A 15023-nucleotide genomic window follows, 5' to 3' on the forward strand; every position below is an offset into this window, starting at 1 on the left:
GGAGGCGCGTCGAAACTAGTACTTGGTAGTTGACTGCGACTTGTAGTTGTAGGGTGAGGATAGCCACTAATGACGTAGAGGTCAAGTGACGGGTGGTTTTATATATCTTAGTTTAGGATGAAAAGGTAAATAGAGAACTAAGGTGGAGAGACGACGGGGGCTTTGTATCGGTACGAAGTACGAGTGTTTGATTAAAGGCGTCTCGTGAGTTTGATGAAGCCGACCGACGGTCCAAGATTAAGTAGTCGTGATTAATTAACTGGAGAAGGTGCATTGCATCCGTATCCGCGAGGTTTACCTTACTCCCGTCGGTCTACAACTGGATCGATCGAAGGGGTGGGAATGGAATTAATAATAACCATAGACGCAGACGCCAAATTCCGAGGGTTCCGAACGACCTCGGGATGAAGATGTAGTGGCGTGCCTTATCCAGACCATGCTTGTGTGGGATAGAAAGTTACGGAGCAGACTTTGAAGAGGAAGAAGCAGGCATCGAAATTCTGCATTGCCAATTTCCATCCCTACGAGTGGAGACCTAAGCAGCCCTGTGGCCTGTAAGTAGCAGGTAACGATACCAAGGGCCGCAAGGATGTGCCGGCTATTGGTGGCCGGGACTGGATGGAGGAGCCTGGCCCCGCCCGCCCCACCGGCACTACACCGGATTTGAGGCCGAAAGCAAGGACGGAAGCGCAGGCAGCAACATTCTGCTTTGCAAATACACCGATGGCTGGGTGGTATTTTTACTCAGGTATTTAGTTCCGTCCGTGGAGTACTGCCAGTTCATCGTTTGCCTTGGACCAGGAATTAGAATGGACAAAAAGAGAAGGTCGTTGCCAGATGCTTATCAGGGAGATGCATTGCATCGCAGTCAACCCCCTTACTGTGTATTCTCGGTAGCTCGGTTAGACTGTACAATGCGGGGGATAATTAGAACTCATTTCTGGCGTACTTCGTAGGAAGGAATTGACTTCGCTTGGAACGGTGGTCCTGGAATATTCGACGGTGGCTCTAGGCAACCACTTACCAGGAGCTGGCGCTTACCGATGCTGGAAGGATGGTACGTGGTTAGCAGAGATAGTGTAGTTAACTATGGGGTTTAGATGGAATAGATTTGAGGGACCAGTCTATTTCAGATTTTCAGATGAACCAGCGGGAGATTGGGGGTCATAACAGTGTTCAACCGTGTTATTCTATTCATATCTGTTGTAAGGACTTCAGTGGTAATACGGCCATGCCCTGTAGGGCTGAAGCTTGGCACGGATCCTCGGCGCTTTCCACGGTTGACGGAAGTGTTTACTGTACCTTACTCCGGGTATGAAAAGAACCTGAAAGTGAAAAATGGAAGAATCGTCATGGGCTTCCTTCCTGTTCTAAATTAGAATAAAAATAACCCTGGGCGCAATCGATCGCCAACGCTTTGTCAGACGCCCATTTGTGGGGGAAACCCATCCCTTGCTCGCCAATCTTCTCCTCTTCTTCCTCTTTCCTCCCCTCAGCATCACTTTCTTGTACCACTTAAAAAATTCATCCGCTGAGATGATGCCCGTTCTTTCTCTCCTTCCTCCTTCCTGACCCTTTTCAACTCTCCTCAATCGTATACACATTTTGGCCGACATGGCGTTCTTTTCCGCCTACGGCCCTCCCGATCAGTCGGAGTCCGATAATCTGGGGGTGGATTGGGTGGTTCGCTTTGATTTTGAGGATCTCGGTAAGTTGCCGCTCCGCGTACACCATTCGTGTCCCGTTCGTGACGCTGACATCGGTAGAATTCACCCAGGCTGTCGAAGAATTCCGCACCCTCATCCATGATCTCGAAGAAGCCCATCTGCAGACCCAAGTCCGCCATGGTCATGGCTCCTCGCTGCTGGTGTTCATTCGGGTACCCCGCGATCACCTAGGGAAAATGGTCCATCAGTCTCGGTACGCCACTCACCATCGTTTCGCAATCATTACTACACCTTCATCATTCTGACAAATGGGAACAGCGTGAAAGACTGGCTGTATGGAATTGCCCACGAGCTGCCCGTTGGCGACGACCAGACCATCGCCGAATCCGAAAGCCCTGCCGAAGAACTTCGGTCGGTATACCACGCAGTGACGTGGCAGAAGTCGCTGGGAGGTGCTGGCATCACGGCGCAGCATGGTCCGTGGAAACATGTCACCGCGGCTATCCCGCTGCACGATCCGGCTGCAAACGCCGAGCTGTTGCGGAAATGGAGTCGGTCCGTATTGCTGACACCGGATGATCTGGACGCTATTAGAGCTTTGTTTGGCGAGAAGGTGGGTGTTTTCCTGATAACCACTCTTATAGTTGGGTTGTGGGTTCTGTCTGGTGTACTAACGGGGATCGTATTTTAGGTTGCCTTTTACTTCGCCTTCATTCATTGCTATTCGACTTTCCTGTTCTTTCCCGCCGCATGGGGTGTCTTTTCGTGGCTCTATCTAGGCCCTTATTCCGTCGCTGGCGCCGTGGTTAACTGCCTCTGGTGCATTGTCTTTGTTGAATATTGGAAGATTCGCGAGACCGAGCTCAGCTTGCGATGGAACGTTAAAGGTGTTGGCGCGCTGAAGGTCAATCGTGTGCAGTACGTTTGGGACAAGGAAATCAAGGATCCCATCACCGGAGAGACCATGCGTGTTTTCTCGGCCCACAAGCAGCTTCTTCGCCAGCTTTTGTTGATCCCCTTTGCCACGGTCGCAAGTTTAGCACTCGGCACACTGATCGTGGCCTCGTTTGCTTTGGAGGTTTTTATTTCCGAGGTGTATAATGGTCCCTTCAAGAGCTACCTGGAGTTCCTGCCGACCGTGCTTTTCTCGCTTTCGTTGCCCTCAATCACCAACGTGCTCACCCGAGTCGCCCTTCGGTTGACCAAGTACGAGAACTACCGCACCCAGGACCAATACGACCTAGCCCAGACGTCAAAGACTTTTGTTATGCACTTCATCACGGCGTTCCTGCCTACTATTCTGACGGCTTTTGTGTACGTCCCGTTTGGCGAACGCATCTTGCCGTATCTCGATGTGTTCCGCGTACGAGGAGTGTCCAACACCTTGAACCCGTCGCAAGTGCACATCGACACCTCTCGATTGCAGCAGGAGGTCATCTCGCTGTCTATCACCGCACAGGCTCTCAACTTTGGCGAGGAGGTGGTGTTCCCCTACGTGAAACGTGTGCTATTGCAGAAATGGCGCGATTACCGCGAAAAGCGAGAAACGGCAGGCCACGCCAGGAACCACTCGAAACAGACCGATCGGTTGTTGGCGGATTCGCCCGACGAGGCGAGTTTCCTCACGCGCGTTCGCAACGAGACCGAGGCGGACGAGTATAACGTGCATGAAGATATCCTGGAGATGTGCGTTCAATACGGGTATCTGGCTCTGTTTGGCATCTCGTGGCCTTTGGTGCCTTTAGGATTCTTAGCAAATAACTGGTTGGAATTGCGTGGTGACTTCTTCAAATTGAGTTTGGAGTGTCAGCGACCGCCGCCGATCCGTGCCGACTCGATAGGACCATCGCTGCAAGGGTTGGAGCTCCTCACTTGGCTCGGATGTTTGTCCACGGCCGCCATCGTATACCTGTACCGCGACGGAATGCAAGAGGTGAACACTACCTACCTGCTGCTGTCCATCCTGGTGGCAGAATGGGCCTACCTGGTGGTGCGCTTCGCAGTGCACACGGGCTTGCAAAAGTTGACGGAGGGTATCAAACGCCGGGAATCGGCCAAACGGTATGCAGTGCGCAAGGCGTATCTGGATACCTTCTCGGAATGTGCATCTCCACGCAGCAAGACCAAGGTGCGCTTCCAGGACCGTGTCAGCGTTTACACCACTGCCACCGACGTGAAGACGGGCTCCGAGGAAGCCCTACACGAGGAGCAAAATGGCAATGGGAAATCGGAGAAATTCTGGTCGTGGCCTCAGCAGGAGACAGCGGACGCAGGCGTTCGGCTGATCAAGGCATTGAGCTCGGAGAGTAAGCCAGTGAAAGATGCGAAGGGGGCGTAGACAATTTTTTTTTTTTCTATCTGTCTAGTTTATTTCTGAATACATGTGTATGTTAAGTGGACAATTAAAAGAGTATATGACCGGATGATCGAAAATTGGATGACGCGAGTAAACGAGACTAGCGGCATTCGTCAACCAAGGGACACATAAGCGAATGGAGGAGGCAAGCGATCGATCACAATACAAGCTCTCGTTGAAGCAAGAACTTCCGAGACTCCGTGATCCACCAGAATCCGGATTCATGGCGAGCCTTCACGATCCTCCATTGGAGAAACTAAAGCCATCCCCGCTCTCAGGAGGGGCCCACCGATGCTTGGTTTGGAAGGGTTAGGCAGAAGTGCAGATGGCCGGTCAATTGGCCCCGTGTTTGAGTAATATTTTCTTTCTATTTCTATTAAACCCGAGATATCCCCAAGCATATCATAGAGAAAAAACCGCTATACATCATAAAAGAACACGATTGCCTGCAGCGAATCCACTTCAGCCCTACAGGGCAAGGCCAAGCTTCTCTTCCCGGGGCCACTCAGTCACTCCCCCCGGCTCTCTCTCTCTCTCTGCTTCCCGACAGACCGACATTCTTCGCCCTCGCATAAAATTCTCTCTTTCTCCCTCTTTTCCCTCCCTTCCTTTCACCTCTTTCCGTCCAAGCCACTCCACCAGTAGTTACCTTTTTTCCCTTTCTCCCTCTCCCCTCCCTCTCTTTCTCTCTTTCTCTCTTTCTTCTCTCCTCTTCTTTCTCCTCCTTGTCCTCCCCCGGGCCTCACCTCCCTCGGGATGAGCCGCGTTTTTCCCCCACTCCCTCATGGCCCCCTCGCAGCTCCCTCCTTCCTCTAACGCGTCCTCCAAAGCCGTCCATCATGAGGAGACCGAAGAGACCGACCACTTCCCCGTCGCCAGTTTTGTCCGCTACAAACGCTCCAGGCGACATGGATTGCACCTGGTCCACCCCCCTTGGTACCGCAACAGCCTGCTGGCCAGCACCGGTTACCTAGAGTTTGCCAATGCGGGAGATTTCGCCGCCAACGTCTGGAACCAGATCCCGGTGCCCCGACACGCCATGATCCTCATGGCTATCGGAGGCCCCCTGGCCCTGATGATGGCCGCAGTAGCCGTCCGCGATGGCTTTCTCAGTTGGCAGAACGTGCGGGTCCTACGTTCCGAACGCCAGTACCTGAAATCCCTGCGCCATCACTGCCTCACCGCGTCGTCGGCTTCGACGGTCGACACCGATCTTGTTAATCTCATCGACATCCGCCTTGGCGTCGGGTTCCGCGAACTCGGCACCGAATTCATCGACCGGATTGCCATGGATATTCTTCTGGGCATCGGCGCCCTGCTGGTCGGGACGGGCGCCCTCATGGCCATCTGGGGTGCCAACCCGCGCGTCTTCCATGCGAGTAACTTACTATCTGGGTTCGTGGGAAACGCCTTTGCTGCGGCCTTTGGCCTCGTCAACGCCGTCTGGTCCGCGTACCTGGTCTGGCGATTCCAACGTCATATCGTCGCCGTGATGGAGTCCCCTAACGTGGCGACGTTTCGCGATCGGTTAAAACTCCGCTTCCGCCGGTTCCAATGGCACGCTGTCATCTCCGGCTCGACAGGTCTCGTCGCCGGCGCCGCGTCCATGGTCACGGCTCGCATGTGGTGGGGATACGTGGTGTTGATCCCCTGCATGGTGCTCCAGGTGGCGTGTAATCGGTTCTGGCGGATCCAGCTAGGCTACGACCGGCCGCTGGCCTCGCCGGCGAATCACACTCTGCTGCAGCCCGCGTCCAGCAAGGAGAGTAGCGATACGGGAGACGACGAGAAACATGCCCTCCTCCTCGAGAGCCTGGCCAGTACCATCGCGCTTTACAACGCCCTGGAACCCCTCCCGTCGCCGGACCTCGACTGCACCTCGCTCGACACCCTCCTTCAATTCATCGTCAACAACGACCTCTTCGACTCCCTGTGTGCCTGGCTCGCGCACGATAAATCCGTCCCGGCCTCTTTGCACGAGACCATCTTCCGCTCGTCGCCAGAGCACAACGAGATCTCACTGGCGCCGTGTCATCTGCTGCGTGTGTCGGCAGCCGAGCAGTCGACTCTGCGGGATCTTTGTCGCATGTTCCTAGAAGGCGAGGGTCGTAAGGTTTTGCTGTCGCGAGAGCGCTATCTCCTGGAGATGGTGGGATATACGACATTGCGAGATGCGGAAGGGGTTTCTTTTTCCTTGTCTCCGCCGCCAAAACCGTTGTAAAAAGAAAAGAAATGAAAAGAAAACTCGTGCAGCAGGACTGACTGTGCAGGCACAGATAGATAGGCCTATCTAGAGCGATAGTTAAAATTAATGGTAATGTGAATAATGCATTCATGGATAACTGAGTTGACTAGTTTATGGGAACGATGTGGTCCTCACTGTAATCTAGGTGTGAGATCAACTCAGTAACCTACGGTCTACTAATGCAGGTTGCCCAATGGAGAACCATCAATTCTTTCATCAAAAGCAGCATCGCAATGAGCTTCCACCAATATAAGATATACATTTCTGACCTTACTACTTTCCTACATAGAGCGCTGGAAAATCTATCAAGATATCGTATTTGTGCTTTACATCCACTGCATGTATGTAGGTATAGTACGTATATCTACCAACTAATCATGATCCGAGATCAACCGTCTCGTCTCAGCCCAATCCAAGGATTCCTGTCGACCTTGAAAGTCGAAATTCAGTTCACCGACTAACCCTTTTACATCTCTATACCATAAAGCACACATATTAGCAATGGCTCTCATTTAAAAACACCAACCCACTTGAAGTCCATCCAAAGGTGAGAAAGAAAGTAAAAAGAAGAAGAAAAAAAAAACGTACCTCAACAACCCCCTCAACCCAAACCCAACAACAGATCGTAGGACCTCAAGCGCCACAAACGCCGAAAACGCCGGGTCCTCAACATGTCGGATACTCAGCATCTCGCCGTCGATCTTTTGTAGTTCGCGCGCTAGCGGGAACGAGTCGCCTGTTGAGAGGTACGGGGGTAAGGGTTGTGCGTTTGTTAAAGACGCGGAGAGATGGCAGAGTAGCGATGTGGTGGCGTGGGAGGTGAAATCGGGGGAGTGCAGGGCGATCGTGGCGAGGCGGGATATCCATGGATTTCTCTTATCGGTATGATTATCACTGTCCTTGTCGTTGGGATTATTGTTCTCGGTATCGTTACTCTCGGGGGGAGTGGTGGTGGTGGTGGTGGTGGTGGTGGTGGTGGTGTTCCTTGGAGCCAACGCATCCAAAGTCCGCGTCGTCTGCGCCATCAACGCCATACTCGTCAACATGCGTTGAATCTCGCCGATGATGGTATCGTAGACCGGTTTGGGGAATTTGCCGCCGATGGCAGGCTCAAAGGTACTGAAGTGGCTGTGCATGCGGAGTTGGTTCAGCAGCATCATTTCTTCCTTGAAGATGTTGTGGAGGGCGGTTTCGAGGGTGAGACGCGTTTCATCCATGCTCTTAGTCGCGGGATGGCTTTCTCCGTTGTGAGTATCACTGTTTCTGCTATGTTCATGGTTATGGTTAGAGCTTCCATCTTGGTCGTGGTGATGGTCATGGTTATGGTGACTATCCACCTCCCCACTAACCAACCACATCTCCACAGTAGCATGCATACAACCATAAAACCTCGCCAGCACAAACAGCCCCCGTCCCAGCGCCTTCCGCAGCGTCGACTTCGCCGTGATCGGGTACGGGAAAATCACCCAGAAGAAAGAGATGGCGCAGCCGGCGGCCACGGCGGCGAGTTTGTACGGCCCGAAGAGGTAGATCGGGTAGTAGGGTTGGCCGTTGGAGGTGGCTGCTTCGAGACCGAGTTTGCGGACTTGCAGCTCGTACCCGACGATCACGTTTAGGGTTACGATGGAGATGACGGCCGCGCCGAAGTATTGGGGGACTTTGATGTAGAAGTAGTACTGTTTTCTTTATGGTTAGTGGGGAGTGGTGTGGTGGAGATGGTGCACTAGTGTAGGAGGAGAGTGATAAGGATGGGAGAAAGGAAAGGTTCTGGGTCTTACCTCGAAGACATTGGCAACGTACAGGAATACGATGATCCCTGCAGTCTTCTGGTCCACAATGTACCAGATAACCAAGCTCAGCACTAACGATATGGCAGTCGCTGCGATCCTAGCCATGAAGCCGAACATGGTCTGTCCGCTCGTCGGGTTCATCCCGATCACGATGACAATCATCGCCCAGATACACCGCTGATGGATGAAGAAGTCCTGAGTCTGGTGCAGAAAAGCCAGGATGCCCACGCTAAAGGAAGCCGCCGCGACTCGGAACCCGAAAAGGCTCTGCTCGGAGCGAATGACACGGGAGATGACGCGGAGGATGGTGCTGCCTTTTTCGAACAGGTTGGCCGGAGGCAGATGCTCGGGGTCGGGGAATTGGCCGGACGGGGGATCGTACACCGTCGAGGAATTAGCAGGTGAAGACTCTCTGCGGTCTGATGCGCTGTCGGACTCTTTCTTCTCGGGGTTGAGCGAGATCCATTCTCGAATCGAGTTCTGTTTGGGGAAGAGGACCCGGTTGTGCTTCATGGTCCCGTCGGCGATTTTGCTGTCTGCGAACTTGACCAGGTCGAGAGTTGCCTTGAGCAGGGTCTCTTGTAAATGGCCCATATAAAGGATGAGGAAGAACTCCTGTCGCACGTCGGAGTCTGCAGCGAGTGTGCGCGGGTCGTCGGAGGTATAATCCGTCACTTTTTCGGGGACTGAGAATGCCCCAAGCGAGGCGAGAGCGCGCGGCAGGTGTTTGCGCGAGGCATGGTATTCCTGCAGCTGATGTTCAAACCGGGCTGTGAAACCTGGCTGTAGCGGACTCAATGCGCCGGCTCGAGACTCCTCGTCTGCCCGAGCGTTGAGCTGTCGTTCCAGCTGCTTCGGCTTGATCAATTCGAACGCGAGAAGAACATACTGCAATCCTGTTGTCGTTAGATTCGACGCCTCCACGAGCCGTTCATGCAATGTCTGCACGACCCTCTGGATCTCCGAATGCTTCAGCGCCTGTTTCTCAGCATCCTGTTCATCAGGGATATCTCCGGCACTCTCCCTCGTCCCTTCATCATTCACGACCATCTCCAAAATATCCGGCAACATGACCATCCCCGACAGAGGCAGCAACAGACTCCGCATCAACCCACCCACCTGCTTCAAATCCTCCGCCGACAGCTTCCCCCACGCAAACTCATCCGTCGAGTAGAACAAATCCGACTGCAATTTCCCATGCAGGGCATTCAACCTCCCCATCCCCGCCGCCAGCCGTTTCCGCTTCCCCTCCAGCCCAGACTCCCCCGGCGCTTCCGCCTCCCGCATACTCCGCGCCGTGCGTGTTCGACTCAACAGGCCCTTCCCACCCGTCCACGCGTCCTCACTCCCAACCACAAAGTCAATCTGGGCTTTCAGCAGGGCATCGACCTGCGCTACGTAGCCCTTGACATCATGAAAAACGTCACCGCGACTGGTGATTGGCACGATGAAGAGCGACACGCCAGTGGCGATGGCGAACCCAATCATGAAGCCTTTCAGCAGACGTGCAATGAAACTTAAGCCTTCGGATAGAGTAACAAAAGTACCGGCGCGGGTGATGGTGACGGAGCAGAAGATGGAGAACGCGACCATTGGGTCTTGTAGCTCCATAGGGCGTAGGGCACGGAGGGTATTCGCGGCCCTAGAAAGTCTTTGTTAATTTACGTACTTGCAATTTCTCTAGGTAAGCGTGATGTACTGGCACGAACCAAATCATAAAAATCAACCAGATGGCAGAGACAGCGCAGGCGTCGCTGCTGAAGCCGTTCCGGACGCTCTCACTGGCGTCTGCGGGCGTGTTGTGTTTTCTTGCCTCGACGGCGCAGTAGACTGCTAGACAGCATAGCGAGGCTGAGACGCAGGTCGATAGGAGGTCGAAGAACATGATTTTCATGAATTTGGCGCGCGGCATTAAGGCCTGAGAGAGCACGGAGATCAGGGCTGATAGGTAGCCTATCGTGAGTGTGATATCGGCAATAGCATCACTCTGGTGGCTATATATTTCATGTTAGGTTTGTTCTCCGGGAAAAGATTGAGTCTGAAGAGCAAGCAAGCAACTCACATGGCGATGACTATCGTTGGCGGTAATGCGCCTTTCAGCATTAGTAGAAAGGACCATGAGTCCAACTCGAGGCGCGCTCTCCATGTTAGTGGATTGAGTATACTGCTCCTGTTAGTCATTTTCACATGGTCAATGGTCTGCGGCCTCCCTACCTCCGTAGTTTCGATGGTTTCGATTGCCCCGAGCTCCCCGGGGGAGCCATTATCTATGACACGGATGGAACGACAAAGCGACAGGGGATGATACGTCGCAGAGAAAATTGAAAATTGTCCGCATTGAGTTCAGAGCAAAAACTAATCCCCAGGGCAAAAGCCGTACAGTTTAGTGCCATGCAGGCTAGTCGATTCGAAGGGTTCGGCATCGACGACGGCTGCATCCGGATCGGGTTCCCGTGCCTGAAATCATGACGCGTGCCGAGCCAACTGCCGGCAAAGATCTTTCGCGGCAGTGATCTACGAAGTAGCTGAAAGCTTCGCTATTAAACTATCTAGGGCGTTCTGCAGGGACTGGGTGTACACACAACAGAATGAATTAACAGATGCCTTTATTAACACCGGACTGATGAATCGATGTAGGACGGTTTAATGTCTTCCACGGTGTTGCCTACCTACCTAAAAATGCTTGGCTGCCTGCCTCAGGCATTCAAACGCCTACATGCTCTTAACCACGGCGACAAATGGAGGGTATTGAATTCTCCGTGATTGAGTTATGTTCCTTCCTCGAGCAGAAATTGTTCATTTTTCGAGTTTTCCGATGGTTTGCTAAGAAGAATGTCAATCTTAGTGATATATTTACCAAACTGTTCAGAATATACTAGGTTTCAAGGGAATATAATATCTTTCCAATGTCAATGGTAGTTTGGGTCATCTTGATTATTGTTTAAATTTCCTATAATTCTTGTTGCACTTTCCAGTCCTTCTCAGCCAACAAGAGTATATCAAAACATCTGTTTCTCCCCAGAATGACTTAGCATTGTGATATGACCTATACACAGAGATCACTCGACAAGGGGTTGATCAGGAGCCTGCTATGACATGGTTCAAAGTCCGCCAAATGTTCATCAAAGTTCAACAATCTTTACCATTCAATAGATATAGCAATCGTTCAGCTAGTTGCCCCTCAAGAATTCAGTCCAAGTTGAACAAACTTCTTCGAAAATTGCCTTTCAACCAACGGCAACAGACTCCCACACCAAACAATCATAACAGCCACCCAAGCAAGTCCATACGCGTATCCATGTGTCCGTTCGAACCGCGGGGCCTCTGAGGTAGGGAACATAAACTGCTGAGAGACGGTTTCGACAGCACTGGTACTGAACGTCAGTAAGCATTATTCCAACATGATGGGTAGAGGAGGCACATGGCTTACTATCCCATTGAAATCTTGAGTGAGGTCGTCAGCGCACGGGGCTGCCTGTCCCCTCCGCAGCTAGAGTTTAACCACGCGCTAATCAAAGGCGAAATGGTGCCATAAGCACTGCACTGCATAGATAATAAATCCTAGTGTTGACGGCAGTATTGGTAGACCAAATGTAGAATACGATGTATGCAGCGAGTTGAACCAGGCCTAGAAAGACAATAACGAGTGCGCGCAATTTTAAGAAGTATGCCAGCGTAGAACTGAGCAAAAGCCATGCCAGCTCCTGTGATCGGTATGATTAGTACTCAAATGACAGTGGGTAAGGCAGACCGAAACTTACAACGCATCCGACCACTGTGGGGAGGCTGTTGATCTTCTCAATAGAGTACATAGGGCGGCCGTCTACCTTCAGAGACTTCAAATAAAAGGTCATCCACCGTTGGAGGTTGACTCCGCATGTACACTCCATGAAGCTGAGATCCGATTAGAATGACTTCTCTGCTGAATGTTAAGGGAAGGACGATGCGTGAGGAAACATCAGTGCGGGAAAGGCGTACCATGTAAAAGGCTCCTGGCATCGCCCCAGAAACAGGTCAGCAAAAATCCTGTTTGGTGGCGTGGCAATTTAGTGAAAGAGGTTTGAATCAGATGTCGTGTATAACACTTACAGTAAAACGTAAATTGCTTTTGCATCCTGCACCTTGTACATAAACAGGACAAAGAAGGACCATATCATTGTGCTGGCTGGTAGCAGGTATCGCGGTTTGATAACTGTCAGTGCCATTGTGATGAATGTCCTCCAACCATAATACTGATGTTGAAATAGGTCGTAAACCAATGCAATTCATTTCCCTCTGTAGAAAGATTATATGCTTTAGCCGCTGCCTCGCCTTGCATGGAAATAGCCAGCTCACCAAGATCCAGGTCCTCTTTCATACCCGAGATGTACGCCTTGGTCACATTCGTTTGGTCCTAAAATGAAGGTTAACCGACTATCATGATTTCAACCTTACAATGGCTTTATCCAGATTGCCACCAAGACAAAACCTGAAATCCTCGACAGCGTACATACCACATACTTGATGAAATAAGTCTATACGGGGTGAGCTACGTCAGCAGCTGAATACCAGACCGGAAATAGCATGCGGCTAAGGACAGGGAAATTACAAGACAAGAGTAGAGTAATATACAGAAGTCGAGCTTGAATATAAACCATTTCTTCTCCTTCGTGGTACCTGGCTCGTGCCAGTGCCACCAGCGTCGTCCGGGTGTGTTTCCCCCACTAGGCAAGAGGTCGGGTTTGGCAGGCGCCTCCACGTAGGTGGATGAGGTTCGGTTCTTGTTTGACATTTTTGGCAGCTTGAGGTGATTGTTCTCTCCGTTGGTTAACGGTTTGCAGTTTTTGCTCTATATCGGTAGAAGGCGAGCTAGATTCACTAGCCATGAGAACCTTGGAGGTTAATAACCAGTAGCTGGTGATGAGGCGACAAGTTGATTGCTCGGGGGCCCGGGCCGTAGTTCGGGGGGGCCTAACTCAGGAATGCCAGTCTATCTAATACTAGCCTCCTTAGCCACCACGTCTAAGCATGGTCAAGGTGGTCCTGGATGGGGTAATTGCAGCAAATACACGAGCATCACTCAGTATAAGGCTGTGTGGGTTCTAAGGCAACTAGGGTTCCACGGGAGTCGACCCCTGTTGGACCTATTCAGTATGTCATGATAGCGTGACCAGCAAGACAGTTGCCAACCTTTTACATCAGGCAATGAAAAACAGTGCCGCTCGACGCTTCAGCAAGACTTAGGGCATACAAAAGGGTTGTATTCAAGTGTAAGCGGCTGGCACCCATACCTATCTATCTATCCATCCATCCATTCATCTATGCAATGAATGTTAATAGATCACATACTCAAATATGCTCTGTCTCCCATTCTTTTATACTCGCCCTAATTATCACCATCATGCACTCCTGTGCATGTGCAGTACATTTGATATCCCGGACGTGATTGGCATTTGACTTGGACAGCAAAGTGTGTGTAGTAACCGAAAGACCGAGCATTTGCCGCATAATTAACACTAAAGTTCCCTTTGGCCCTTCCTTTCCTCGAAGGGCCAGTACTCCGGTCTTGCATTCCTACCCAAAGGCTCTGGTGTCCTAATTTCACGGCGATAGGGAACGCGTACATCGAGGCCATCGTTGTATTTTTTCTATGTCTTTTGTCTTTCTTCTGTATTCCGGAGACTTTTGCGCCGGTTATCTTAAAACTCAAGGCGGAGGAGCTGCGCAAGAGCACGGGGGACCAGCGATATTGGCATACGCATGAAAAGGAGGAGATTGATGTGAGGAATGCCATGACCAAATGCTTTAGCCACCCGTTAAGGTGGGTCTGATAGTTTACCTGTTGAAGGCTTTATCTATCTGCCTTACGTACAGAATGCTTGTGACGGAGCCTCTAGTGACTTGTATGACATTCTATGCTTCCTTCACTTACAGCCTGATCTACTTAACCCTGGAGATTTTCCCGATAACTTTTCGTGAGCAACGGCAATTGTCTCTACTTTCTTCTTCCATGACGTTTCTGGGGATCTTAATAGGTGTCGTTATTGCCGCCTCTTTGAATTTTCCTTCCCAGCCTTACTATAGAAGGACTGTCAGATTAAATCACGGAAAGGCTGTCGTAGAAGCACGTCTGCCGCCGCTAGTCTTTGGTGGTGTCCTTCTCACGACTGGTTTATTTTGGTTTGCCTGGACGGCAGCGCCGAAGTATCCATGGCCAATGCCAGTGGTTGCAGCAGGTAGGGCTTGTCTTCTCTTGCTGTTTTTCATCTTGAGTCTTCATAAGCTCTGACCATGAACTAAATGCCGTTACTAGGCTTCATCGGTGATGACTTTACTTTGGTATTTCAACAATGCTTGAACTTTCTCGTTGACACATACGGACCCTACGCAGCAAGTGCTGTCTCTGCAACCACTATGCTTCGGTCTGTGCTGGCATGCGCTCTACCTGTTGTGGCAGCACCAATGGCCCATACCATGGGCATTGGTCCAGCGATAAATCTTCTTTGGGGAGTTCCCTGCCTAGCACTCCCAGTTCCAATCATCTCCATGAAATATGCCCCAACCCTTCGGCAGAAGTCGAAGCTTGCTGTTGCTGATAGCTATTAGCATTAGTAATACTGAGTCGGGAAAGCCTTATAAAATGGATGGTGCTATCATTGTGGCAGTGCTATAAACTATATACCTAATGCAATCAAACATAGAGTGGGATCAGGGTTGTACGACGGATGTCCTATGCTAAATTGAATGAGACGGCAAACTGGGGTTTAGATGAGTTCTGACCTCTGTCGATGTAGAGAATCGATGCCTCCGAAAAAAGAAGCATTGAACTTAGGCACAGTTTATTCCTGTCAAAAAAAAATGAAAATAGAAGAAATGAAAAAGAAAACGGAGCAGACTCGATAGCCAGGCATAAGTTTCAAATTTAGAAGGTCAACAAAAAGTGCTAACCAGTTTTTCGTTCAGCGTGTTCGTATATTCGAAGCACT

The 15023-nt window shown here is 51.1% G+C and overlaps 4 protein-coding genes across 4 annotated transcripts; 2 read left to right on the plus strand and 2 right to left on the minus strand.

Annotated features, from left to right (window-relative positions):
* Positions 1-1929: 1929 nt before the first annotated feature.
* LDX57_011394 (uncharacterized protein) lies at positions 1930-2385 on the minus strand (the record flags this gene model as incomplete). Its single annotated transcript, XM_046093140.1, has 2 exons — positions 1930-2292; positions 2371-2385. 2 exons carry the CDS (start codon positions 2383-2385, stop codon positions 1930-1932), a joined length of 378 nt encoding a protein of 125 aa, XP_045949118.1.
* Positions 2386-2631: 246 nt separating this feature from the next.
* Positions 2632-4005, plus strand: LDX57_011395 (anoctamin family protein; the record flags this gene model as incomplete). Its single annotated transcript, XM_046093141.1, has 1 exon — positions 2632-4005. One exon carries the CDS (start codon positions 2632-2634, stop codon positions 4003-4005), a length of 1374 nt encoding a protein of 457 aa, XP_045949119.1.
* A 343-nt stretch (positions 4006-4348) lies between these two features.
* Positions 4349-6244, plus strand: LDX57_011396 (uncharacterized protein; the record flags this gene model as incomplete). Its single annotated transcript, XM_046093142.1, has 2 exons — positions 4349-4376; positions 4854-6244. 2 exons carry the CDS (start codon positions 4349-4351, stop codon positions 6242-6244), a joined length of 1419 nt encoding a protein of 472 aa, XP_045949120.1.
* Positions 6245-6639: 395 nt separating this feature from the next.
* Positions 6640-10161, minus strand: LDX57_011397 (uncharacterized protein; the record flags this gene model as incomplete). The annotated part of the gene is made up of 5 exons (XM_046093143.1): positions 6640-6742; positions 6857-7944; positions 8047-9700; positions 9768-10052; positions 10121-10161. 5 exons carry the CDS (start codon positions 10159-10161, stop codon positions 6640-6642), a joined length of 3171 nt encoding a protein of 1056 aa, XP_045949121.1.
* Positions 10162-15023: the final 4862 nt, after the last annotated feature.

This window comes from Aspergillus melleus (genome assembly GCF_016097325.1).
Source record: "Aspergillus melleus strain CBS 546.65 chromosome Unknown contig7, whole genome shotgun sequence".
NCBI classification, from domain to species: domain Eukaryota; kingdom Fungi; phylum Ascomycota; class Eurotiomycetes; order Eurotiales; family Aspergillaceae; genus Aspergillus; species Aspergillus melleus.